Here is a 27410-nt window from a genome sequence, read left to right as displayed (position 1 = left end):
GTGGCTAGGCAGTGGTCACGGCTAGATGCCCATTTTGCACAGTGCTTAGGCCATGTCCCGCGGAAATGTGATTGGCCCAGCGGTAATGAGCGGACGTAAATTAGATTGGATTTGCCAAAGTCATTATGCTGGGAACCAGTCGAGTGGATCTGGAGGATATCTCTCTGGAAACTATGCAGGGAGCGTGTGGGTGTGGGTGTGTTTGAGTGCATGCGTGCATGTGGAATGCAGCTCACTGTTTAGGCTCTAAGGGAACCAAAGACCTGAGTTGAGAACAGCTTTTAGTTGCCCAGACCACCAGAGAAGACCATGGCTGCTGCAAGTCCTATTAATTCCTGTTATTAAAGATTGTTGAGTTTTTCTGTTGATCTTTAATACTCCACCTATTCCCACTTCTCCATGCACCACTCTCCATGCACCACTATTCTGTTTTTTTCCATTCGTCTCTCTCCGTGTTCATCCATCCATATATTTACCCAGCTCTCCATGCACTTAGACATACCATCTCGTCCTCCAGCCCCTTGTTGACGATCTTCAAGTCCTCCATGGTGAAGCAGAGTCCAGCCCAAACCACAGCTGCTTACCTGAAACAGACAAAGACACCATCCAGAGCATATTAAAGACCCAGTCAAAATAACTGGTGCAAGTTTTTTTTCCACAACCCTTGAAAGAACTCAAATAACTTCTAATAAAATGAAGGAGAGACTGGCTCAGAGCTGTGAAGCAGATCAGCAGTACGTTAAAACTGCTGTTGTCACTCTCCATGCTTCATGTTCCATATTTGACCCATGCGTTGTGGTCTGATTATATCGGGGCCAGAGATCAAGGGTACAGTACGCGAAAAGGGCCACAGATGGAAAGGCCTTCATGCGCAGGCACGCTGAGAGGGTTCAACAGTCACGGCAGCACATGACTGTCAACGTGGAGAGGAGCTGGGACTAAATTACACATGGTGCCTGCTGGCCACCACACCAGGACACACCCTGAATATAGAAATGCTCACCAACACATAAAGATATGCACGTGCGCACGCACACGCACACACACACACACAAATGCGAGTGTGCATGCGAAGCATTTCCGGCCCCAGTGCTCCGAGACAGCTGAGGCCTCTAAGAGGAGACTCTGGATCGCTCCGGCTGGCACACATTTGATGACACAGTCAGAGCCCACGCTGCAGTTATCTTCAGGGTGACCGGGACACTGCAGCCTGACAGTAACATAACCTCAACCCTTCTGTGTGTCTGTGTGTATGTGAGAGTGAGAGTGTAAGTGAGTGTGAGTGTGTGAGAGAGAGTAAGTGAGACTAAGTGAGTGTGAGTGTGTTTGTGAGAGAGAGTACTGTAAGTGAGTGTGTGTGTGTGTGTGTGTGTGTGTGTGTGTGTGTGTGTGTGTGTGTGTGTGTGTGTAAGTGAGTGTGAGAGAGAGACAGAGATAGAAGTGTGGGGAGGAGACTGAGGATTGAGGACTACTGAAAATGAGTATGCCAGTGGCTTACTGTGGGGCAGAGAGTGAGAGAGAGTGTGTGTGTGTGTTATGGATGTATGTGTGAGTGTGATTTAGAGAGACAGAGTGAGGGGGGAATGGGGGGGGGGGGGTGTTGGCAGGGGGAGGCAGCACCTCTAACACACAGCCTACTTTTCATGCCAAGACTTTAGTTCCATGACATAAACCTGCAGATATAAGGATCATTACATAAGATCCAAAGAACCAACAAGCAATTTGGGGCCACAGGCCCAAAGCGGACTCTGAGTACACCCCTCATTACTGTAGACAGAAGGGAGCTTAATGCATAATAAATGCTTAGACACAGCCTATACCTCAGTGGGACACTGGCCAAAAGGATCTTCTTTTATAATTTCCCCCAACACTGCAAAGAAAACAATGAAAGAAAGAATGACTGAATGGTCTGAATTTGACAAGTTATGCAACCACACCCCTCAGTCCCTTTTGTTAAACTCTTAGAACTCGTTCACACTCTCCAAGTTCCTTGTGGGAATTTCTGAAAGACAAAACATAATACTATACCTACTATACCTATATCTAAGCTCACACACACACACACACACACACACACACACACACACACACACACACACACACACACACACGCACAGCTAGCTCTAGCGCCAACCCTCAGGGCCCTGCAGGAGAGCATGTGTGGGTACCCAGGCTCCGCTCGTAAATAAATAAGTTAAAAAAAAAAAAAAAAAAGATTGTGCCAGGTGCTTTTCACCAGCCCACAAAAATACCAAACATATGCTCCGGAGCGGTATAGTGCCCAGAGGGGGTCTATCCTCTCTTTGTATGCGGCGCTGTTTGCGTTGCATGAAAGGCCAGATCAGGGAGATTTAGCCGCGCTGCTGCGCTGAGGGCCACAGGCCGGGGAGGAAACGGGCCTGCCTGTGCTTGTCTGTGATTAGCAGGAGCACAGAAGGCTGGTCTCTCTCACACATACACACACACACACACACACACACGCGCACACCCAACCACACACGTGAGGGCATGCGTGCACACATGTGGACACACAAAATCTCTCCCTCCCTCCCACTTTCTCTCTTACTCTCACTCTGACACACTCACACACTCACACCACACCGGCAGCCGTTCCCATGGAAAGAATGTAGATTTTAGATACTCCGCCAATTTCACATGAAATGCCCTTATCATTCCATTCCATGACGGAATGTGCTGAAAGCAAACTCCTACCCTGCAACAGAAACTACTGATAATCCAATTACCCATCCACAAGTAACGGCACGACTAACCTATGCAGTTAGCGATTCATTCGCTAATTATGAATGATTCACATATGTTTAGCATCAGAAGTCAGAAGTAGCCTTACTACTCATGCGAAGGCAGGACACACCACAACACTGAGTTGAGGAACGAGGAAACCAAAATGTAAATCAGTGACACTGGTCAAACTCAAGCACAGAGTAGTTATTTACGCCTGCATGGCAGCAATGCAGCCTCCACCTACTTGGACCCACCGAGATAGAGAGAAAGAGAAAGAGAAAGAAAGACACACAGACAGAGAGTTAGACAGAGACAAAAAGATAGACAGGGACGGGGGGGGGGGGGGCAGGGAGAGATTACAGATAAGGAAATCACATTTTATACTGACAGCTCTGCTGAAATAACAAGAGAGTGACAGAGTAAAATGACTGATTAGAGAAAGGGAAAGCCAACACAAGAAAAGGCCAATTTAAAGAGCTCAAGAGACAGACAGAGAGGAGGAGAAAGAACAAGAGAGAGTGGGAAAAAGAAATAGAAAGATATGCAGACAAACAAGCACAGTGCATGCAAGACAGAAACAATGAGTGTTGGGAAGAGAGGAGGAAAAGATAGAAAAAGAAGGCGAAGACGACCAGTATAGTGCAGACTATAGAGCCCAGTATAGTGACAATGAAAGGCAAAGGAGACCCAGCTAGTTGGCGGTGGCTGTGTGTGAGTGTGAGTGTGTGTGTGTGTGTGTGTGTGTGTGCTGGTGTCGTGGCTCTTGGCAGAACTTGCCGCCGTCTTAACAATTGAAGGCTGTCGCACAGTGGAGGCAGCCAGGCTTGAGAGCGTCGCTGGGGCGGCTGACCGCATCACCGCCACCAACCCCCCTCCACTGCGCTCCTCACCTCACGAAGCCCCTGTCCCAGTGCTGTGCCACAGGCCCTGATGTTATCTGCCCCCCGCTCTTTCACAGCCACACAAGGGGAAATTTTGCTTGGGGCCAAGCCCTTCCTCGTATTTATTGCCAGGAGACCAGGCGCTAGGCTAGCACGTTTCTGATGACAATAATAAGGGAGGGAAAAAATTGGCCCGAGCAAATTTTTAAGAACTGTTTAAGCAGACAAATGACATTGTTTTTTTAATGCTTGGAGGGAGGGAGGCCGGCTTTGCCCTCATGTCTAAACAAAGAAAAGGACAAAGACTCCACAAACAAAAGCTGAAACTCATAGGCAAGTGACGTCATTCAGCTAATGGGTTTTCATTACAGTGAAGGTAAATGTCACATTGGACTTGATTAATAATCATGAATTCCCACTGATTAAGTAATGTTCTCATGTCACGGTCACAAGAAATTTCAAGACAACCATCTGGATCAGTGCTCAAACATGCTCTTCATCAAAACCCATCTCAATTGTTCACCCAGGAGAGCTGACGATTTAACCAAACCCAGAGCAGCCAACTGCTGCTTGGTTCAATCACCTGAAAGAGTGGTCTTACCTGCACACCTGGGACGCAATGGCCCAGGATAGCCTTCAGACTAGAAGAGCTCTCTCACGGCACACACCTGGACCCCTGCAAGCAATGAACATGAGAGAGACTTTTGAGTAATCACGCACACATACACACACTCCAAACTCTTTCCTCATCACACACCCTATTGTTGCACTGTTGACCGGTCAGGTCAGTTTGCTCCAGATAAATCTTGCATGTCCAGGGCAGTCCAGAGTTAAGTTGAATGGACAATGAGGTTATTTATCTACTGAGGTGAAATACATGATGTCAAAGAGAGTACAACTTCTTCAAGTAATAATGTGGCATTCCTGGTATCCCTTTATTTCAGAAGAAAAAGTCATTTACTACATCATTCTGGTTAACACTGCCACATGACAGATGCATCACACATTACTGTCACTGAGGACTGAGGCCATAACACTACTGAGGACTCCTCATGATACTGTACCAAGACAAACAATCTACTCACTGTACTACTAATTCTGAATGTCATTCCATAAGCTAAAAATAGGTCTACTTCCCAACACCGCCCAAAGCATTTATGGTTAAAAAATCGTCTAACAAGATTGCTGAACAAGAAGTCTAAACATAGGCCAGAATCAAACAACACATAAATGATGACCACTGCACTTCTCATCTTCATTCGATTAGTCCATTTGAGCTGGCCACCCACCGGGGACAAAGATGCGTCCCCTCACGAGGGCATGCGGCAGAGGAGAGTGTTGGGGCCGATCCTCCCGGCCTCTAGTGATACCCACAGGGGAACGGACATTAGTCTTCGTCATGTTTGAACCTTTTTGTCAATGATGCTCTCAGAGTCTTCCTGACCTAATCTTCAATTTGAACGGGTGCATTAGAATGGATGCAGACAATTACAATGAGCAGAAAAAAAAAGGATGACTAGGCTCAGCAGGAACAGATTCAAAATTAACCGCACACTGCATCTGTGAGTGTGACAGCACCAGTTGGTTTGCGGGACGTTTCAAGGGCCTTACAAACAGCCAATGGCGAGCCACCATTGTGTCAGAGACCACCAGGTTCATGAAAATTCAACGGCGTGATTGAGACAAACTTCAGCAGAGCTTTGCATGATCTGCCCACGTCTCTCCAGCGCCTAATCAGGAAGAGACATTTCAGTGATTTAGAGGAGATTAGACGGCCCGAGTGCCTGGGGCACATGCACTTGCCCCCTCACTCCATCTGTGGACAATGAGACCGCAATCTTTAACAATGAGCATGACTTAATGACCAGGACAAGAATTCTAGGAAACTTTCAGAGGAAAGGCCCTTTTTTTCTCTCTCTCCCTCTATGCCTGCGATCATACTCTGAGCTCAATCTGCTTTTCTTTATCGCTTCCCGCTCTAATCACAATCTATTCTGTGGCGTGGGGGGGGGGCTACTGTCCCTGTTCGGCCGGGCTGAGCCACACCGCGCCGCCATATATCACCCCCGACCCGCTGCCCTGTCCCGCAGTCACGCGGCCCCTCTTCCTGTCACTGAGGTCACCGCCTAGACCTGCACCCTGCACTCCCACACCCAGTCTTCGCTCACTCACTTGCCATAAATGTGTGTGAAAGTAAGAGCGAAATGGGTAAGACAGGTGTGTGTGCGCGCGTGTGTGTGCATGTGTGTGGATGTGTGTGCGTGGACTGAATTGAGAGTGAGAAAGATGAGTGAGAGTTGAATTCGAAGCTGAATGGAAGAATGGCGCGCTGAGGACACTGATAAGCCTCCAGCCCAAACCACTCATTCATAGGCCCATGCTGTCAGACACCATTCAGCAGCTGGGTGGGCCCTGTAGTTATGGTGTGACCCCAAAGCCATACTATTCAACCGCTGACAGCAGGAACTCCATCATAACTGTCTACATTCCTTCCTCCAAGTCAGCAGCTCTTGGTGAGAAGTACAAACTGCACAGAAGACGTTGTATCTGCTGGGCCTACAAAGAACATTCAAAAAGTACTTAATCTTTCAAAGAGAAAGAATAAGATACTACTCTACAGTAAGAGGAGGGAATTCAGAGGCATCTCAGAGACCAACACTTAGATAATGGATACACTCCTCTCTGACTCCAAAACTTGGGTAGGCTATATAGAGCCAACAGTTAACAGGGTACATGTGTTTAGTCATTACCCATATGTGCCCATTATAAGAATGACAACGCATGGCCAACCACTGTCATCGCCACAAGACAAGGAGATGAGCAAATGTTCAGACAGCGGAGTAGTGGTTTCACAAACATCTGATTCATCACTCATCACAGACTGACAACAGTGGTTCTTTAGCCTACCACTAAAATATTATTAGCTTGTATGTTATCACAAAGAGGTTTTGACTATAAAAAACCTTGCAAACAAATGGACAAGCAAAGACCTTTAATAACTCTGTGTCTTACTGCACCTTGCTTGAATCTGAATGGTTGCCAGATAGGATTGTTTACTGACGGAATTCTATCTTTGCAATTATCTGAACTTCCTGGAAAGAAAAATTTCACTATTGCGATCAGTTATCAGTGCTATCAGGCAATGACCAATGAATCCTGAACTGGTGCGACACAAGAGCTCCTTTTCAGCTAGTACTGGTATTTAACGAAAATATGATTTTCTCTGACAAGTTTATTTTTAATTGTAAGCTGCTTACACAGCCAAGCTGATAATGTTAATCCGATTGAGGGTCAATAACTTGCATTGGGGGTGTGATCAAAGCGAAAATGATGTTGAGAAAATAGCCCCTCTCAATGTGAGAATCAGCCTACCAAAGTGCATGGACTGAAGAGAAAACGTCAGAGTCTAAATAGTTATATTTATTTCTGCAACGTTAATTTCTTCAAGAGACATAGGAAAGTAATTGAGTTATTCAGCACACTATGTCTGAACTTCACCCTCTCACACAGAGTGTTAATTACAACTTACATCTCTTTCCACTACACATTGTACTAGTCTAAGCATGTACAATGCACTTACATGTTCTCCAATAAAGAGGGGATTAAAAAAAATAACCCACCTTATTGTGCTTTCCGCTAAATATCAGGACGTCTCCACAACATTTACAATCTTCCCTGGGTTGTACACCTGCAATAACAGGCACCTTCGGCCGGATCGAACAATATGGTAATTGAGAAATCCTCTACACTTTATAGCCAACACGGATGGCAGACGTCTACTGCCTGGTTAGGAGAGTGAACACTGAAGGAGATGAGGGACAGGGCAGGACTTGAGTCGAGCCTTGTGATGCGTCGCACCTCACTGTACACAGCGAGTCACACATTAAGAGTGTGAGAGAGACAGAAACAGAAAAGAAAGAAAGGAACACTTTAAATCTTTTAAGATCTAACAGCCTTGGACCCATAAGTCAGGCCACATGTTCCTGGATTAGTGATACTGAGCTACAGTCTAAGAGGGAAAAAAAACTCCTGATAAACCTTGACCAGATTAAGCCTCCTTTTCACATAACTCATAATTGTTACAGAGGTCGGAGTAGCCGCCACTTTGCCCTGCTGCAGGTAGGACTGGGGTGGATCCAGCGCTCTTCTTCAGACACTGAAGAACATCTTTCATGTTGAATATAAAAGAAAAGAGAAGCAGACATTCTCTGTAGAAGAATATGACAACCTTGTGATCGTGTAACTTGAAAGGCTTCAAGGAGTCTGTGACTGTTTTGAAGCAAGTCACTTATTGATGTACAAGCTGAACGAGAATGATACATTCCTTGACCTTCTATTTTACCAGATCCAGAAATGTTATTTTCCTGAACAGTAACAAATTGACACTGTGGCTGTACTTCATTGATCTGCTCTATCTGTTCTGTTCTTTTTCAGGAAAGAACAGTTTGAATTTTGAACTCTTGGCTGGAGTCTTCACTTTGATCTTCGCACAGTCTTCCCAAATTTCACATTTGTTTCTATTTTCATCCAAAACACTTCATCACGCCCCCGGAACGGAGGGCCGGTTTATCTTGGCCTTGTCGGAGGTAAACCGCAGGCAGGGCACTAGAAAGGCCTCCCTCTTCACAGTCCGTCCCCGCGTCAGCGTGAGCAAACACGGCTCAGCTGCTCAAGGGACTTGCACCATGTCAGGACATTTCTCAAGCCAACTCTGATTCAACACTGGCAGCCTTTCTATCATGGGCTGCTGTCTTGGAGTGCACCTGTGAAAATCACATTCGGCTCAGGCTCAAAGGCCCCCAGGACAAACTGCTTGTGGCGCCTCCGTAGCTCATTTCCAAAGGCTCTTAATCCTCAATCGACATCATCGTCAGTCAGGATAGGGTGAGTGTTTTGGTTACTGGTGTAGCAAGGGGGAGTAATTAAAGGTCTGGTCTCAAATGCTGACTCCAGTTTAACCTTGGCATTGAGAGACAGGATGGCCCCTGTGGCTTGAGGTTGATCATGTGAGTGTGACCCATTGCTGGTGTCACACCACATTTGCAGGTGTTGGAGTAAGGAAAAACCCAAACAATGCAAGCAAAACTAGATGTGGTTTTTGTGCCCTTTCATACCCAAGCTGCCAGAGGTCAGGTCTGTGAGCAGCATCAGTGTGCTCATTCAACCTTAAATGTCAGACAGACTACATTGTATGACTTGGCTTGAAGGCCACACAAGAAACAAACAAAACTGGTCCTTAATAGGCCAACTGCCAAAATCAATGTTTCTCCATAGATTAAGTGCAAGCAGTTGACAGAAAGTCACTTGAGGGAGTGCACATAAACTCTTGCCCTAACTTAAGAATTGCGCATTCCGGTTGAATCCTGTGTTTATTTCTCCAGCTGAGGAGAGCCAGGTAAAATAAATCTCAATGAAAAAGAGAGAGCAGAACAAAGGCCATGTCTATTTGTTAATCTAGGAACTCTGACAATTGTTATATCACTTTTATATGGCTTCTTGATTACTCATTCTGCAGAGCATCATCTTGAACACAAAACAAAACATCAACACAACCCCTGCAACTTCAAAGAGGAGTGAAATATCTGGAAGAATTACGACATTTGTTGAAAGCAGCAATGGGACGTGTAATGACCTCACTTGGCGGGTCTGGTCAAGTACGGTCTCGAACGATCTCCCAGCAGATCAGGAAGGATGCCCATTTTTAAGCAACAGGTCTTATGCAACACATTTTCATGTCACTAACTTCCAGTTAGCATGTGGCTTGCCTGCCTCTTGACAGGCTTTAGGGGAAGTAATTCTCAACAGTCTAGGCCTGGCTGATGTTTTTGACTTCCACTCACAACTTCACAGTATATAAGAGTAGGATATATAAGAGTAATCTAATAAGTTAAACAGAACTTATTGCTATGCCTATTGCTCAGGCATACAAGTGTGACTGAACAGTGTTGGGAAAGTTACTTTTAAACAGTAGTGTTCTTAAAAAGTAACTAGTTACTTTACTTAGTTACCCTCTATGGAAATTAACTTTGTATGTTACTCGTTACTTTTATGTTGCTCGACTTTGGGCAGAACCCAAATATGTTGTTCCTAAATATGTAGGCCTACATAAAGTTCTACTATGAAGGACATAACAGGTATTTCTTTTGTGCTCTTTATTATAAAAAAATGATACAAACAGAGCACTTGACAAGAAAACATTGGGCTATTATAGGCTTCAACACCAACACTAAAGCCCTATGAAACAATATCAAATAACACAGCCTAGATACATCTTAAGGGCATATAGGTGAACAAAATACATAAGGGATTATTTTTATGCCAGGCTCCTCCGAAAATTGGTGCAAATCGTATCAATAGGCTGGCAGTTCACATCACTCCCCTTAGTTTCAACAAGTTTGACGTAATGTGAATACCATCCTTCAGAAGTTCGTCTCGTCCCGCTTGCTATGATTGCTCTTCATTGCCACCAGCCTCTGTCACATACCGTGTGGAGCTATGATTACACTTCATGCTACCTTCCTCTGTCACGTAGGCTGCCGTGTGGAGCTTGTGCCTATTGCGCAATTGCACAGCTGAGAAAGCAGTGTCGCTGTCAAATCTGTCCCTTGGGAAAGTAACGTTGCACTGATTTGAAAAAGGAACTGCGTTACGTTACCAAATTTTCAGTAGTTACACTACTTTTTACCCGAAAAAGTAGATGCGTTACTTTGTAACACGTTACACACAACACTGCTCCTGAATGTGGAACTCAACATTGTGTTGTTGATTCAAACCAAGTTAAACAGAAATGTCCAGTACGTTCTTGTCACACTATGGGAATAGATCTCTGATCTACATTGAAAAATCCAAATAGTTCCCATCAGATCCTCGTCACGAGACTGACGCAATTTTCTGGCCACATCAGACTACCACAAGACCGCATATGCTGTCCACAGGCCAACAGATACGGCCATGCTCAACATTTTCCTTGTAGCGGTTTATGCTATTCATAAGAATGGAAGTGGGTAGACCCAGCCTTACCCGATACATTATACCCCAAAGCTGTAGGGGGAGCTCCATAGAAAAAATGTGACAACAAAAGTGAGAAATCAGCAAATAAACTAGTGGAGTTACAGAACATATAAGGGCCTTGAAAACATAATTTGTATTGTGGAGATCAAAACAACTATCAAAAGAGTATGACATTTCTCAAAAATATGATTAGACCACCCAAAGGACAAGCCACCTGTGCATTGTGGGCTGGTCCTCTGCTTCCTTTTGAGGCTAATCATATTTGATTGCATACAATATCAATATGATCAACTGCTTTAAAGGGATATTCCACCATTTGGGGAATTACACTCATTTTCCACCTCTCCTTGATCCCCATTAGGATCAAAGTGCCCACATGGTCATTTGGGGGTCCAAATATGGGGTTCCAAAGGAGTCACCTCTGCCAGAGAGGGTTTTTGGACCCCCATAAAACCCCCGCCAGTGGTACCATACCCTTCAAATTCATTTTGGCAAGAGCAGGGTTCCCACATATAACAAATAATCCTGTTTAGAATAAATATGATCATTACTTGTGGTGCTAAGCCTGTCACCCAAAAAGTGAAAAATCACACATGCCGTCAACATTTTTTAGGACTTTGGTGACCCACCTCTCACCCAAACAGTAAGGAATGTTGATTCTGCCTCCAGAATTGTGTAGTACAGGCTACAATGAACTACCACACCAGTTTCCAGCCTTCTACCACTATTAAAACAGACGTTATGGGCTTCCAAAAATGGCAAAAGATGAAATGTGAAATTCCAATGTGTCAATTACAGCCATGGCACCCGAAATTCAAATGGACGCCACGGGCAAACCGTTTGAGATATTGACCTGAAACTTCAGATTCCCTCGTTTGGTAACATAAGGCATATTTTCACCACTTTTCAGCAAAATCTGAGAGGTACCATGTACATGATACCCCGATTTTGGCTGTTTTCACTTGGAATGACCCTAAAGGTAAAAATCAGTTGTTTAACTCAAGTGGAGGTGGAAAATGAGCGTAATTCCACAAATGGTGGAATATCCCTTTAAGTGAGCCTTCAGTACACTAAAAAATAAAACATGGGTTGTGGTAGCACAGTGGTTAAGGAGCTGGGCTAGCATGCAGTAGCCAGAAAGTCCTACAAGAAGTCAGCAGGCTGATGGGAAAAACACACTTGAACAGTTGCAGAATAGTAAAGCAACTATAGTGTCTAGGAATGAATGATTAATGTAGCCAAGTCGTTGTATGCTTTCTTTTCTTGAGCAATGATTTACCAAAGGAAACAAGAAATGATGCACGTAAATTATCATTTTTTTCTAAGCATGATTATATATATATATATATATATATATATATATATATATATATATATATATATATATATATAAACTATAAACTAATAAAAATACAAGAAAAAAACAACAGCATACAGTACATGTTAATTCGTGAGTTGTGTACTTGTGTACTGTGCTGAACGAATTTTGGCATCTGGATCTCTCTGGACCTCATTGCAAGTAGCCTATTCAACATCCAGCAGGAGATCGACAGCACTTTTACAGAAGACGCCATCATAGGACAGACTTTGGCTTGACATACACTTGAGTGTAGGCCATAGACAATAAAAGAAAGTAGGCTACAACATGCACTCAACACTCCACTGAGATAAGCGTTCATCAATGAAATGTACCGGTAAAAAATAACGAAAAAGTTACACAATTTCGAAATTAGAAATTGGCAGGCTTAGCACTTTTATTGCTCTATTATTTCACACATGAAGAAATGTTTTTCAAAGAAAACTCGTGTATAATAAAAGCATTTAAGGTAGTGAGTTCGCAGTAGATCTGAAAGGCGCCATCAAGTCCCGCTGCAGGTAAACGTGAACAGATCCTGCCCTACTGCAATCTTCTGTCGCACCTGATGACATCGGAAAAACGGCAGAATGGTCTAAGTGAAATAAGGTCAACAGAACGTAGTGTTGACTGGGAGGACTGGGAACGACCAGCGCGCGTTCAGCTTGTACAGTGCTGAAGTTCTTTGCGACATCGATTAGCGACATAAATGTGTATTAAAGTGTTGGAGATACGTTTTGCTGAACTAACAGGGAACATGTGCAAGCTACTATCCCTCGGCGTCGGCGAGCTAGTTATGCTAGCTACTGCCCATCAGATCTTTGGCTAGCTTCCCATTTGCATTTGGCGCAAAGCCACAGCTGCTACACATTGGTGCAGGCTGTCATGAACAGCACTGTATAGCAACTGTTTCGCTATCTGATTAAAATAACAATACGTAAGTTTATCTATTCAGAATGTGTTGAATTGATTTATCCACATAATTGACTCTCGAATATCATCACGCTAGTGTAGGATCCAGCTTGCCTATCTAGCAATCGGAAAACCTGCTTGCACATCACCACTGATGTCTGGTACCATGTTCGACCATGGTAGCGATAGATAGTTAGCTCGCTAGCTCACCAGCACAGCTACCGTTAGCGCGTGGCGGTGAAATTCAATGTAGGCTAGCAATCCTAACAAGCTAGCTGCTATGGTACTCAATGTAAACAAAAAATAACCTAAACAGTGGCTAACTGGATTCGCTGTATATGATAACGTTACAGTACTACCACGGGTAAACTAGCGAGTAATCTGTAAACGAGTAACGTTAGCCAAGCATTAACTAACGGAACACTGACAGTCTATTATAAACACCCCCACGTTGACTTACGTTAACCTAACACGGTTAAGCCAGAACGTATTGAACACTGCATGCCTCTGCGTATTTAACATATATGGTAGCAGTTATTCGGGACTAGCCAGCGACAACTGATTGGTTTCCAGTGTCAGCTATCTATCTCAAAGTCTTTAAAAAATACATCTGGTACATAATTATACGTTAGCATGGACAGATCATGTTCGACACTGTACGTATCGGAGAAAAGACGTCCCTTAAACGATTAAGTAAAGTGGCTTCTCGGCCAAGAGTTCACCGCCAAAACTAGCTAACGTTACACCCCAAATGCTTACAGTGAGTTTCATCACAACGGAATTCCTACTTCGTGACACATGCAAATACTCCTTCCTATCCTATCCACCTCAACTGAGGGCGGACTCAATGGCTGGTGACTAACACTAGCATCGCTCACATGCTGTGAGTGCCCAAAACGAAATAAAGACGAATCTTACCAGATCCACCTGGACACTTTAAGGATCACCTCAGAGTCATAATGAGACGATTTGATCTCGTTTCAAAGGACAATCCGCCAAGGACCGTTTTGACTCAAATTAAGTTTTGTAGTCGGCAGCCTATGTCTGTCAGACGGAGCGTGTGGTCTGTTGACAGCTCGTCGGAGGAACAAACGTGTCGTGGTGGGGGATTGACTGCCTAAGCTTGCTTGCTAGCTGACGATCGGAGGAAGTGAGGCACAGGATGTGAGATCACTACAGACACACTCAGGGTCAGGTGAAAATGCGCAAACTGGCATCATTATTGAGAAGGTAAAAGTGTCAGTCTTTATGTAAGTCATTATACTACGGCTGAGCTGTGCATTTTCTACCGTGTTCCTGTCTGCGAGATATAACCTAGGCCTATATTGTGTTGCAGCAGAGTAGTTATTGCAGTATCTTCTGTGGCATTATGCGTGATACACTTTGTCAGCTGCAATGGCCCATATCCTGGCCTGGGTTGGTTAGTGAGCAAATGTGTGGGATTTCTGATGTTGTCATTTTGCCTGTAGTCTATTGGTGACGCATTAAACACTCTTAGGGGGTAAGAAAGAAAAACATCGAAACCCCATTCACAATTTTGGTTTTGATGTCCTTTTTTCCTCTCTGAAAGTTGTAAAAACAAAATTCCACCAATCTGGGTACGCTGGAGTTTGTTTGTTTTTTGCCTTCAGTCTCCAAAAAGAGATGGGATTAACCTCAAGCCCTACTGTAGACACTCAGAAGCCAACTGCTTAGTAAAGCAAATTAAATGACATCAGAGTTTTTGACATAGGGGTCTATAAGCCTGCTTTACTTTTTGCCAAGTCAGGAAATTGTTCATTTAGCATCACCTCTCCTTTTCTAGTGTGTAGGCTGATTACAAGGGTAGTGAGCGTAAATTGAGAGGTACAATTTCTGAACTTTTGGTTGAAGTACCAAGACAAAGTTCAGGAGGATAGGAGTAAGGATTGTGACATCAAGGGCCGCTGCACCTAGCCTGCTTCCAATTATGGGCTATATGGAATAAGAAACACTGCATAGCCTATTGGTTTTGTGTATGGGCAATTTGTAATTTTCATTTCAAATTAATGCAAAAGTTTCATTTTCACTTCGAAATTGTAGATAAATGTCTATCGAACAATTTTGGTTAGAGGGCCAATCAAGCTGATCAAAAAATGCCCTCCAATTAGAGTTTATAGATTTCCCATTGAAATGAATGGGATTCTTTGGATTTAGGTGGAAAAGTATACAACCAGTACACTTTGGTCTAAACCATGAAGGGGAAACGGATTCTCCCTTATATACCATATATTTTTTGAAAGGTTACACCCTTAGGATGTGATCTGATATGAATTGTATAAAGTATCTGAAACCCACACTTGAGTAGAAGTACAGATATTTGATCAGAAAATGACTTAGGTAAAAGTAAGTCAACTATAAGCATACCACCTAAGTAAAAGTCTAAAATAATCTATTATTTACAGTACTTAAGTATGGCAAGTAGCCCATTATAAAACATACTTAAGTACTGAAAGTAGAAGTACTAGTAAAAACCTTTTCAAACCCATGCATGCTATTACACACAGGACTGTGCCATGAAGGAAAAATTATCCTCTCCGTCCCCCTAAACTATACCTTTTCTAAAAGCATATTCCCTCAGGAGATCATGAAATACTGTAAGTTGAGACATGTCCCACCCTCCCCATCACTTTGCTACCAATGTACTCTATATTGCATTGGGTATTATCAATAAGGGTGTACAGCCAATACCTTCGGTCTTGTGACCAGGGTTAGTGGGACCTGTCCCAACTTATGTTTTTTCATTTGCCCCCCCCCCCTCCAGCATAATATACACGGGCTTAAGAGTGGGGTGGGACATGATAAAATGTTTTTAGTTTGAATCTTGATTGTATAAATAAGCTTTTAGAAAATACATGGTTTATGAGGTCTTACCTGTTTCACCTATGGTGCTAGACTAAATGTTGTTAGCTATACCCCCAATTTGCCAACAGCCAATTTATTATTATGGACTGCATAATAATGAGAAGGTGGGACATACCTCATGCCATATCATATCACATCCTGAGAGTGTAAGCTTTCAGGAAATATATGATTGCTATGGTAGAATCAGTTTCCCCTTCATTATTTAGAGAACAAAATGTACTGATTGTAAACACTTACGCCTAAATCTAAAAAATCCCATAAACTCTACATAACTACATACACTCTTAATTGGGGAGTAATTTCTTGATCAGCTTGCTTGGGCCTTGAACCAAAATTGTTCTATAGAGCCCTATCTTCCATTTAGAAATGAAATTGAAACTTTTGCATCAATTGAAATGACTGAGTGCCGATGCACCCCACTATATTATAAGAGCTTGCCATTTATAAAATCTTGGCTGACAGAAAGAGAAAGGTTTGTCATGATCTAGCACAGAAAGTCACCGCTTTGCCTGTCCAGTTAAAGGCAAATAATAGGGAAAACTTAGAGCACCTATTTATCCATATTAGACACATCATAATGAGTAAATGTAATGGGGAAGCAAAGAATGTGCTACAAGACTTGCATCTAATCTGCACATTGTCCTGGTATCAGACTGGAAGGGAAGTCTTGTCAAAGCCCATCTGTTAAAACAAGACTAGCAACCAGACACAATGAGGCTGAGCCTCTGAGTTACATGACAAGACAAGCAGAAGAGGGCCTATTACAAAGCGAAAAAGCTGGCTCTGGCCATCTAGTCTGCCTCTTATCAAGCTGAGCTTTTTTCCAGTCCAGCCCTGATAAAAAGGCAGCTATCAAAATAAAGGAAGCGACCCCTTGACTTGAACAGACTGTAAGTGGACACACTCTCACTTTATTGTGGCAGACAATGTGACACCTCCCTCCATTTGTCATTATTTAGTGCCATCTACACAAAAACAGTGAGCGATAGTTTTTTTAATTATTATTATTTTGGTGCCATCCCATCAATCAGTGGTTTGGCTCAGAGGAAGGAAACCACGCCTGGAGCCAATGCGAGTGAAAGGGGGAGTGCTGACCAAACAAGCTCCCTCGCGAGGCAGATCAGAGTCTCGGTCTGAACCATTTAGATATGGTGCGACTCTGACTTAAATGCTGCAAGCAACATTAGTGGTTTCTGGAAACGGTCAGACATGCTGTGCGTACAAAAACAAATTGCCAAGCAGGGATGTCCATGAAAAAACTTAGTAATACTTGTCAGTGTAGCTGAACCATTCAAGCCCTACTGAGAATTCCAGTTGTTTTCCCACAATAACATAAAGAAAGTACAAGTAGCGTATAACAAAGTTCACTTCCTGTATGCCTCAGCATCCAATATGTAGAATATATTTATTTAGACAGTTATTTGGAAACTAAATGCCAGGTGGATCCGTTACTGGGGCAGCCGTGGCCTACTGGTTAGCACTTTGGACTTGTAACCGGAGGGTTGCCGGTTCGAACCCTGGCCAGTAGGCACGACTAAAGTGCCCTTAAGCAAGGCACCTAACCCCTCACTGCTCCCCGAGCGCTGCTGTTGTTGCAGGCTGCTCACTGCGCCGGGATTAGTGTGTGCTTCATTGGGCGAATTGGGATAAATGCAGAGACCAAATTTCCCTCACGGGATCAAAAGAGTATATACTTATACAGAAATGTTGGGTAATTTGTGTCAAACTGTGATATGCACTAGCAATTCAAATAAACCAATTAAGCATTGATAAATCATTATGATCGGTTTTATTATATAATGTAATCCTATGACAACATGGCAAGGTTGTTTTCTACTGTTGTTAGTTGTAGCCCATGCTCGTAAATTGCGGTGTTGGTCGGCAAGGGCTCTCCAGTTATTTCCCAGAGCATGACTCAGTCTTCTCACAGTCTGTCAGTTCGTCAGCAGCCATCTTTATGGTCAGACCCTTGTCATAAGAGCAGAAGGGAGTGCCTGGTTGGGTGTTGGCGGTCAGGGTTGGCTTCACTGTCCACGGCTGCAGAGGAAAAGCCTCCATGCAGTCCTGCTCCTTTGAAACCTTGCACCACTGTGTAGAAGCTGCCTCCTCAAAATCCCACTGTGCAGAAGAGACCAATTTGAGTAAAGATCGTTACAAACTATCAGTCATGTACCAATAACTTGTTTTAGAAGTATTACAACATGCATGATTAAGACTTGACACAGGGCACTGAAATGAGAATAACAGATTAGCCATGGGATACATTTATAAAGTACAGAACATGGATACACTGGATGTCCGCCAACTGGACATTTGCCCACCCTAACAAAAGAGGTGTTTAGATATGGTCATCTAGATGAGTGCCACACTAAATGGAGCACAAGCTCATGTCTAGACAGTCACTTCCTTTGAAAGGGAGTCCTCATAATGTCTTTCTAATGCTGCTTTCAGAGACAAGGTTAATCTAAACTCCCAAAAATAGCAGAGCAAGGAGTCCTACTCCCCATGGACTGCCTCACCATATTGTACCACTTCCGGAACAAAGGGCCAGCCCCGGACTTTAATCATAACGTTCTAACAGAAGAACAATCGGGTTATTTCACAATTCCACTCAAGTCCAAATGAGACTGCTCAAGACAAGTGACAGAGAAAGTATTCCTTAACCGGACTAACTAAGATGGATTGATCAGAGTGACTACTAGTAACACAAACAGTGCACGTCTTTGTAGTTACTGGTCAATTGCTAAATATTGTTTTAGTTGACTTTTTTTTTTAAATCACATTTCACGCAATGACCAGTCCAATGACTGAGTTGACCCAGAATCCAGGGTACGATTTGGGGGGAAGTTTTAGGAACAGATAAGGCGTATACATATGAGTGAGATGTGTTGCTGAATCCTATCAGACGACCTTGACCTTTGCCAGGGCTGAGGACTGACAATAAAATATAGACAGAGATATCTACTCTAGATTTGTTAGCTGTACAAAGTTGAGCAAAGAGCAAGTGCCCCATTATTGGTCTTCTATTAGTGCAATTACAAACAAGCAGAAATATGTTAGAAAATGAAATCTTATTAAACATCCAAATTGCTGATTATCACAAAGTTGGAACATGAAAAGTAAAAAGCATTGTGCCACATTCTAGCCACACTTTTGTTTGTGGGAGGCTCACATGCGTTGCCTCTTCCTGTTTAGTGAATTGCATAAAGTACCAATTGTTAGCACTCCCAAGTTCTTTTGCCTTTGTTTCGAATTAAATGACATCCTCCATCACTAGCCTTCTCAGGGAGTCACTGAGAAAGTTCTTGGCATGATCAGAGCGAGGTTGCGATGTTTCACTATAAGGAAACACTCCATGGCCAAATCTCAGAGAATATTCACAAAAAGAATCAACGACACACATTTTAATACAAACATTCATTTTGAAACACCTAAATGAAAACACATTATGGGATTCAGTTTGTTCTCACAGACTGTTAAATTATATATCTCTACTGTACAAATTACAGGCCTTACTGGTCAGGACCATATTTATAGCTTAAAATGTTTATATTTATTAAGCATACATATACAACCCATTGTAATTTAACATTAGTCAGTAATTTTCTTCAATTTGTCTCCATCTATTGGCATAATCTATACTTGCATCCAAATATTTAAACCTGAATATTAGGGATATTCTCTGCTTGATGTTGTTGTGAGCCATTTTTATTTGAATTTTTAAATTGAGTTTGACAATATAAAACTTCCCATGGTGTGATGAACAAATTGTATTTCCACACTTTTTTCATGTGCCTTCATGCTGAACCTCAATTTGCACAAAAAACAGTGCATAAGAGAATGCATTCACCGTTGCCTGCAACTGCCTGGTGAGGAAATGGCTGCTAACCTCTAGGTCGTCAGAGTAGAATGAGGAGGAGTCTGAAGAGCTGCCTGAGGAACAGGCGTCATCGACCCTGACCACTTTTACCGTCCTCTTCAGTGGCTCACTCCCACACTGACCCTCACGTGACACCCTCACTTCCTTCAGACACACCTGCAGAACAAACAGGTGTGAAGTGCTCAAAGGGGAAGTCAAGACATTGATGTGATAGAAATCCTCTCTGTATTACTCCATGATGAATCCGACTAAACTAGGTTTGTTACTGCTTCTAATGCACCTCTAAGCGGATGCAGCAATTTAATATTGTTGATATTAAACCACATAATACTGAGACATGATATAGAGCAGCACATGTTCATTTTATTTTATAGAACCCCTCCTCCACTGAATGTGGCAAGCAGTGTTTCTGTACACTTCTATCCCCTCAGCTGAGCACATTTGAAACTGGTAAACTAACATAATGCAGTGATAAATGCAAAGTTACTGAGCAATTGCTGCAACAGCGGTCAAGGTAGGGAAACACAGATTTGAAGCATGGTTTCAGTCACCACTTTCAGCTACTTTGTGCCGTTAAAAAAAAATCATCTGATTTGATATTAACATTTTTAAAAGAAACATGTATAGCCTATACCTGGTGGTGTTGTGCAAGTTTACACCATCAAAAACAGATTCACAGTGAGTACATATTCAACAATGGTGTTTCCCATCATATTTTCTGCCCTGGTCCAGATCAGGGATGGACAAAAATACATCAAAATGTGCTTTAAAATAAAATAGCAAATACCCTAATTTTAAGTGTATCAAAATGAAGTACAACATACAGTAGCCACGCCATACTATGCCATGTATTTTGAAATACTAAAAATACTCTTTAAATAACTGTCCATCATTCTTAGAAAATGTAGGGGTGTTCCATTCTATTTCAAGAAAAGATTCTTCTATATTCTGCAAAAAGGAATATCAAAGTGTTGTTCTTCCCCGAAACCCACAGACACGTCTGAACAGGCTTTACAGGTTTGTTTATCTGGCTTAGGCCATGAAAACCGAGGAAATGCAACACACTCCCACTTATATCCGAGTGCATACCAGGTGAGTGAAAACAATTCCCAAATTCTGCACCAGCGCACCCCAGAGCTAACGCCCCCACGTTACAATGATCAAGGCCAAGATAATGGATACATCCATCGTATCAGTTGGGCAATATCAAATCTCCATCTTCCTGTAAAGCCAATGAACTGCAATCCCACTACATCCATATGTATTACTGTATATTTGTTACATCATACCCCAGTGCATTTAGCAAAAAGTGTATGACCTCTGCTCACGTAACAACAAAAAAACATGTTGCTTGTTTTTTTTTTAATTATTATTATTACATTGTGTGATCAATATGCCAGAATAAATGCACAGGGGTGCAAATAGCATACACTGATATTTGTACCAGACGGGGTATTAATAGAACACATTGCTGTGTGCACCGGGGTACGAATAGAATTCACTTCGTTCTTATTGCACAAGGGTATGAATAGCATACACTGCTAATTGTACCAGGTGTGCAAATAGCCTTACCCAATAAAATAACATTAAGTAGGTTAACCATAGGTTAATAATGCATGAAAAAAATGGTGTTTTGACCGCAAGTGTTAACATTATGGGATTCCATTCCCCAGATTTCGCTCATAGCCTAGCCATAGAAAGAAAGAGCCGTAAAAATGAACAAAATCTCTGTGGACCGACCTTAGTGTGCTTTTTTTCCCCTAAACTTGATCATCAGACTCTGCCCCGCCTATTTGTCAACCCAGCTACTGGTCTATTCCATATCTGTCTATTTAATCTATTCCTTCATCAGTACACTGACTCTGTTGATTAAGTGGACAGTGTTTGAGAGCAACAGCTTTTCTCTGCCTACAAGACATGCCATAAACCTGCAAACAGTCAACAGATCAACTATGCTGACCTACGTGTTACATCTCATAGCCTAAATACTGTTATCAGAGATGCACTCAAAAGTCACAACTGAATTGGTCGAGTGGTACAAAGTGCGGACTCTGTCAGTGTCAATGCATGGCCAGATGGCTTGATATTGCACTGTGTAACACCGTGGATCAGGTAGGATGACCCTTTTAGTTTGTTTTTAAAAGGTGCTCTAAACTATACTGGGTAACGTAATTTCTGTTGACATTCAAACAAAACAAAAAGCTAGCTCGCCACTTCCTCCCCCTCCCTCCTGTGCAATTGAAACTCTCCTAAACAAGCATCTCGTCTGTGATTTGTTGGAACAGTTTGTTATATTTTTATGGGCTAGGTTTGCCCAGGTTGTTTTTGTTGCCGTTTTTAGAGCCTGGGCTGTCCACAGATCGCGTTTTTTACAGTGTTTTCAGGACACAGGCAGATAGCGGATGGTGAGGTGATGTTTGCTGTAAGTGACAAAAATGTTTTAGCCTAAAAAACGTGTGGCATCGCTTAGAGCACCTTTAAAAGGTGCCATGTGTAATGTCCGGCAAAAAATCAATTCATACTCCACATTCCATAAAAGATGGGGGCAGTATACCTCCAGAAAGTGAGTTGGTCTACCCTAGAGTAACAACCGAGACACGTGTATTGCAGTTTGGCTGGCGGTTATGTTGCCCGCATACCGCCTCCCGTGGCCGAAACTGGTATTATGACACCTGTCGGGCTGTGGCTAGTAATTTAGCATGCTAATTCAGGTTGATATCTCTGTTGCACTATACCTTGTCATTTTTTTAATGACATCATCGCCCTTATTTCTTCTTCTCTTTTGATACGTGTAGCTCATTTTTTAGATATTTTTACCTCAATTCTTACACATAGCACCTTTAACTAATTGGGTACTGTGTAAGCGCTAAATGGTGTTAAATTGACATCAAGGGGCATACACATTTTTCATTGTGTAGCAATGTTGGATGGCAACCACATAAACAGTACCACGTGTTTCAATTGGACGATTAAACTTCATCACATCAGTGTCATTACATCACCAAAAGTATTGGTTTTACCAAAAATATTTGGCAACGTTTTTAAACTACAGAAATACAGTACACACCTTTAAAGTATTTTGTACAAAGTACGATGCCATTTTCTTCAGCTCAATAAAATACTAATTTTGTATTTGAAATAGGTATTTTAAATACATGCATCATACATACTGCCAATCCCTGGTCCAGATAGACTATAGTAGATGTAGATTGTGTCAGAGCCGCTAACAACTCACCTTACGTACAGGCTGAATGTTAACATCCATATAGTGTCCCATCTCAGTCCTCATAGGTAGAGTACAGTTAGTTGTTGGGTAAAAAGGAGGTGCATCTTCTTTGTCCTGGAGCTAAGCAATTAAAAACACCAGTTATATTTTTACACTTTACGGCTCTCAAAGTTTTTTTTTTTTTTACTATTACTATAGTTGTATTTGAATCAGAAACTATGCATGCAACTAGTATAGTGCAACTACACTATTGAATGCATAGTGCACTAGCTGCACTATTGAATGCATAATGTTATATATATATATACTGCTCAAAAAATTAAGGGAACACTTACAGTTTTCCACAATTGTTAAAACACATTTTTTGAAACATTCCACCCTTTTCTCCATTCTCAAACATTCAAAGAATGTCTGACAGCTCTTGCAAAATAAAACACTCGCCTCAAAAGTTTTACTTGTGCTCAGAGCCAAACAGTGTCAGAGTACCGATCCAGTGTATGATTGAAGTGTTCCCTTATTTTTTTTTGAGCAGTGTATATATATATATATATATATATATATATATATATATATATATATATATATATATATATATATATAGGAAATTGTTGGATGGCGATTTACCTTGCGTTTCCTGGCCCCCTTCCCTGTGTGGCTGCCACTAGCCAACAAGGCCACAGTGTCTGAGCTGAGAGATCTCACCGTCTGATGACGGACAGATCTCCTTCTGCTAAGGGACAGGGCCAGGATCTGGGGTCAGAACTTAAGGCACTTAAGCAACCTGGGCATTACATTTTACTTTCAGAGCTCCAGTGAAGTAGGCCTAATGAATTATGCTGATTGGATACAAATTCAGATACTAATATGATTCATTGCTGTACATGACATTGACGCATTGAAGAATTTTGATAATCTCAATTCATAGTCTTGTTTGCATATACTACTGACTAGGGTTTATGACCCGATAAGTCAGAAGAGAACAGAGTAACAATCATAGTTTGAGTAGCGTTGGTCAACCTAATGGGCAAGCAGGTGAGGTGGATAGGCCATCCCATAGCTTAAGAAAACAAAATAGTTCAGAATTCCATTAAAAAAATTACGTAAAGTCTTACCACTTATTTTGCACTCACATTTGCTTTGTAAAACCATTACTATTTTTGCTTAAAAGAGGCAAAGGATACAAGGAATTCCAAGACTCCCCAACATGTTGAGGACATAATCCATGGCAAGGCTTTGACAACAAATGAAAGTCTTGTGTCATGGATCAAGATGGCAGCTGTGTAAAGGCCACCAGCCACAGCATACAGAATCCCAGCCATGGACTGAACTGTTCCTCTTTGCTTTCTATTGTACTAGGAAGATGCATTTTTGTCAATGTAACAAGCAGTTCATAAAAGGTAATTTAAAGGATATATCAAAATATTTATCTTAGAGGCATTTTATTTACAACTCTATTATGTCAAAATTGTAATAATTTATTTTTAAAAATCATATGAACAATATTAACTGTCAACTAATTACATGTGACAACCTGAAATATATAATGTTACTGTATGTTTACCAGTCAGTCATGACATTTCTGGATTTCAGATGTTGCATCACTTACAACGATCGCAATAGCTGGAAAACGGGACGTCCAGCTAATCACAAAACTCAGCAGACCAAGTATGTAACCCAGGAGCTCCAAACTGTCCTTTATTTAAAAAAAAACAATATTCAAATTGCTCACCATTGACACGTTAACCTTCTTTGTATAATATCATTGGATATGAAAACATGACCAGGCTGTTCAGATATCTATAGGCCTCCAGTAAATCAACTGTAGACAGTCATTACTGTTTATATTACATATTCTAATGTTTCAGTACAACCCAGGGGAAATTCAACTGTCTATTGAAATCAATACAGCCTTTTAGATTAAGGTTGGAACTAACTGTACAAATTGTGTAGCTGAAATACCTTGTGGAGTGCTGGTGTATTTACTGACCTCTAGAGTATTCACTTAGTATTAATTGTGCATTTCATATGACTCTGACTCACATGAACAATGGCACCTAAAAGTCGTCTCCTGTAAGGACCATAGGTGTCTACAGGGTGGGCATGACTCCTGGCTGTCAGGTGCATTCCCCCTCCAACCACCGTTAACAGGAGACACACACTCAACAGGTTCTGTCTCCTCCTCCTCTTCATCCTCCTCATCCTCCTTCCTAATTAGACAGCAGATGTTCTAGCTTATGGTATGTTGCATATCCATTGCCAATCAGATGTGCGAGAAGTTATGGACATCATGAATGTAAGGTGAATTACCACACTGCTAAACATTTCAACCTTTCAACAAGTAATTGTAATTTCAACAAGTCTAAGAGTTAACGTTTTGAAAGTAAATTCAGCAGTTTAAGGTAGGCCTACATTAACAGAACCCGTCCTCGCAATCAACATAATCGGCCATTCTTGTAAAAACAATATAGGCCTAGGCTATATATAAACCTGACCTACAGTTGCGTAAGAGGTGGCACTTCAATCAAACATTTACTGTACACATCATATATTTGTTTTTTAGGAGGCTCCCAAACGGAATTAGAATAAGAAGCTCAAGGGTCCTCTAGCTTACCCTTTTCCGAGTGAAAAAACAAGCACATGGGGAGCAAGACGGCGAAGAAAGTAATCAAATCCAACACTGCCCAAAATGCACCCATTATGACCTGTATATAAACCAAAGAGAACATTGACATTTAATGCCCTAAAATAGGGCTACATCATAAGTCTACCATTACACAATAGGCTACATCTCACCTGAAAGGATAACTGCTTGGAAAGAAACGCTCCAACACTGTGGCACAAATGACCAAGGACACAATAGACGGCGCAGATGGCAGCGTCGGCTGTAATTTGCTTTCTCAAATAGCATCTTTGGTATGTCAGGCTACAGAAAAGAGTAGTTTATAAGATACATTGGGTGATTCGGTAAAATATGTTCAGATCACTGATGAATGCCTATGTGTAGCTTACTCACAGTAAGCATGCGACGACTGACACAAATGCAGACAGAAGGCAGAGTCCATATGCGATACAAACTTTCTCTCTATCCTTGAAGCAGCTGACAAGTACATCGTGGCTAAACCAAGATGATGACTCAAAAATAACGTTGTTTTTCTGAACGCTATCCCTATCTGCATCTGCTAGAAACAGAACTTGAAACATTGCTGCTAATTCCAATTTTCACTGGAGTCTTGCAAAATGACTTCCTCGAATCGATTCCCAGTTTGAATCATGGCTTGCGGCTTGGCAAAACCCGAGCCCAAATTTAAAGGGCAAAGTCTACAGTTCATTATGGCAAGTGCTTAATCAGATTTGACAACCTATACAATAGCGTGATGAATTAACTTTTACACGTCTTCCTGCTCAATGACTACTGATGGTTCATGAATTATTTTGGAGAGAAGGAAATATTCTGGATATTTATGGCCCTACCCCCACCCAATTTCAAAAGGCTTGCTATGGCCCTATTACAGTTTTTCTCAGTTGCTAAAACACTACAACCCATAGGCTGAAGAAAGTTCTAAGTTGCTTGAACTCATTAAGTTAATTTTTCAGTCTGTTGTCCTTAAACCATTTCACAAAACACAATTTGCAGATCTCACCTACAATTTTTTAACAAAGCGTTGAACACATTCTCATTCTCAAAACACAATGGACTGGGAAAGTTTGAGAAACACTAATGCAGTGTTTCTCAAACTTTTTCAGAACAAGGACCACTTAACCAATAAATAAAAAACCTCACGGACCACCTAGCTAAACAAAAAAATAGTAGGCCTACTCATTGAAACACCTTGCTTATTGTCTTTGCACCATGCTTTTTGTCAGAGGATTCATGATTTATTCATGATCAATTGGCATAGCTTACATAGGCAGTGTTGCAGAACTATTTGGATTTACATACAAGTTGGTTCAATATTGCAAACAACTCATCTATATTATATTTTACCACGTCTGCTCGCGGACCACTTGGGATAGCTTGCGGACCACCAGTGGTCCCCGGACCACACTTTGAGAAACACTGCTCTAATGCACATGCATCCATACTGGTAAACACAAGTGGCAAAAATGAAATACAAATAGACATACACATGTCATTGATTAAACACAACCACTCAAAAGAAAGAGGATTAATATTGGACATTGTAGTACAGTGCATTGTAGGCTGTATACTGTACAATACTGTAATACGTATACGTATGGCCCTTAACATTGTGCTTTCCATTTATTTACAGTATTGACTGCTCAATAGATTTTGACTGGTTGCATCAGAAGAGAAGTTTGTGAGATGCAAGGTACTGTAAAAATAGGGGTACAAGGAGGAGGAAGAACAAAAAAATGCAGAGCAGAGCAAAGTACTTGATGTTTTCGTTCATCAAAAGACAATGACGGAAAAATATGAAATTTGTTTTGAGATTAAAATGTACTTCTCCTTAAGAACTATATGTTTTGAACAAAGTTTACTGACTGCTTGATAGTGTATAT

The 27410-nt window shown here is 41.8% G+C and overlaps 2 protein-coding genes across 11 annotated transcripts in view; both read right to left on the bottom strand.

Moving 5' to 3' along the window:
- atp13a3 (ATPase 13A3) overlaps positions 1-14076 on the bottom strand; it is a 42029-nt gene extending 27953 nt beyond the window's left edge. For 3 of the 9 annotated variants that reach the window (XM_042057648.1, XM_042057651.1, XM_042057649.1), the window contains exons 1-3: positions 13819-14076; positions 4225-4299; positions 503-584 (exon numbers count right to left, since the gene is read on the bottom strand). In XM_042057648.1, coding sequence (XP_041913582.1) covers positions 503-547 — 45 coding nt within the window. In that variant the 5' untranslated portion in view covers positions 548-584; positions 4225-4299; positions 13819-14076. Of the gene's footprint in view, positions 1-502; positions 585-738; positions 916-1820; positions 1871-4224; positions 4300-7243; positions 7572-13818 lie in introns of those variants that run through there. The other 6 variants (XM_042057643.1, XM_042057650.1, XM_042057645.1 and 3 more) reach the window with 5 other exon arrangements.
- Positions 14077-17553: 3477 nt separating this feature from the next.
- On the bottom strand, positions 17554-26184 carry tmem44 (transmembrane protein 44). 2 transcript variants are annotated; one of them, XM_042057708.1, is made up of 10 exons: positions 25903-26184; positions 25683-25812; positions 25501-25591; positions 24930-25096; positions 24496-24582; positions 24071-24241; positions 23514-23639; positions 22899-23009; positions 19634-19819; positions 17554-17901 (listed from the first exon to the last, which is right to left on the bottom strand). In XM_042057708.1, exons 1-10 carry the CDS (start codon positions 26088-26090, stop codon positions 17680-17682), a joined length of 1479 nt encoding a protein of 492 aa, XP_041913642.1. In that variant the 5' UTR covers positions 26091-26184; the 3' UTR covers positions 17554-17679. The 2 variants fall into 2 exon arrangements, with proteins under 2 accessions (XP_041913642.1, XP_041913644.1); XM_042057710.1 differs by having other exon boundaries at positions 19673-19819.
- Positions 26185-27410: the final 1226 nt, after the last annotated feature.

Source organism: Alosa sapidissima, chromosome 12, assembly GCF_018492685.1.
Source record: "Alosa sapidissima isolate fAloSap1 chromosome 12, fAloSap1.pri, whole genome shotgun sequence".
NCBI classification, from domain to species: Eukaryota; Metazoa; Chordata; class Actinopteri; order Clupeiformes; family Clupeidae; genus Alosa; species Alosa sapidissima.
The sequence above is the reverse complement of the archived record's forward strand: the minus strand, read 5'-3'. Positions and strand labels throughout refer to the sequence as shown.

Coding starts and splice junctions, on each gene's coding strand:
- tmem44 (XM_042057708.1), bottom strand. CDS start 26,090: ATGTTTCAAGTTCTGTTTCTAGCAGATGCAGATAGGGATAGCGTTCAG. Junction 25,592..25,682: donor CCAAGCAGTTATCCTTTCAG/GTGAGATGTAGC, acceptor GTTTATATACAG/GTCATAATGGGTGCATTTTG. Junction 24,583..24,929: donor TTTTAGGTGCCATTGTTCAT/GTGAGTCAGAGT, acceptor TTTTAAATAAAG/GACAGTTTGGAGCTCCTGGG.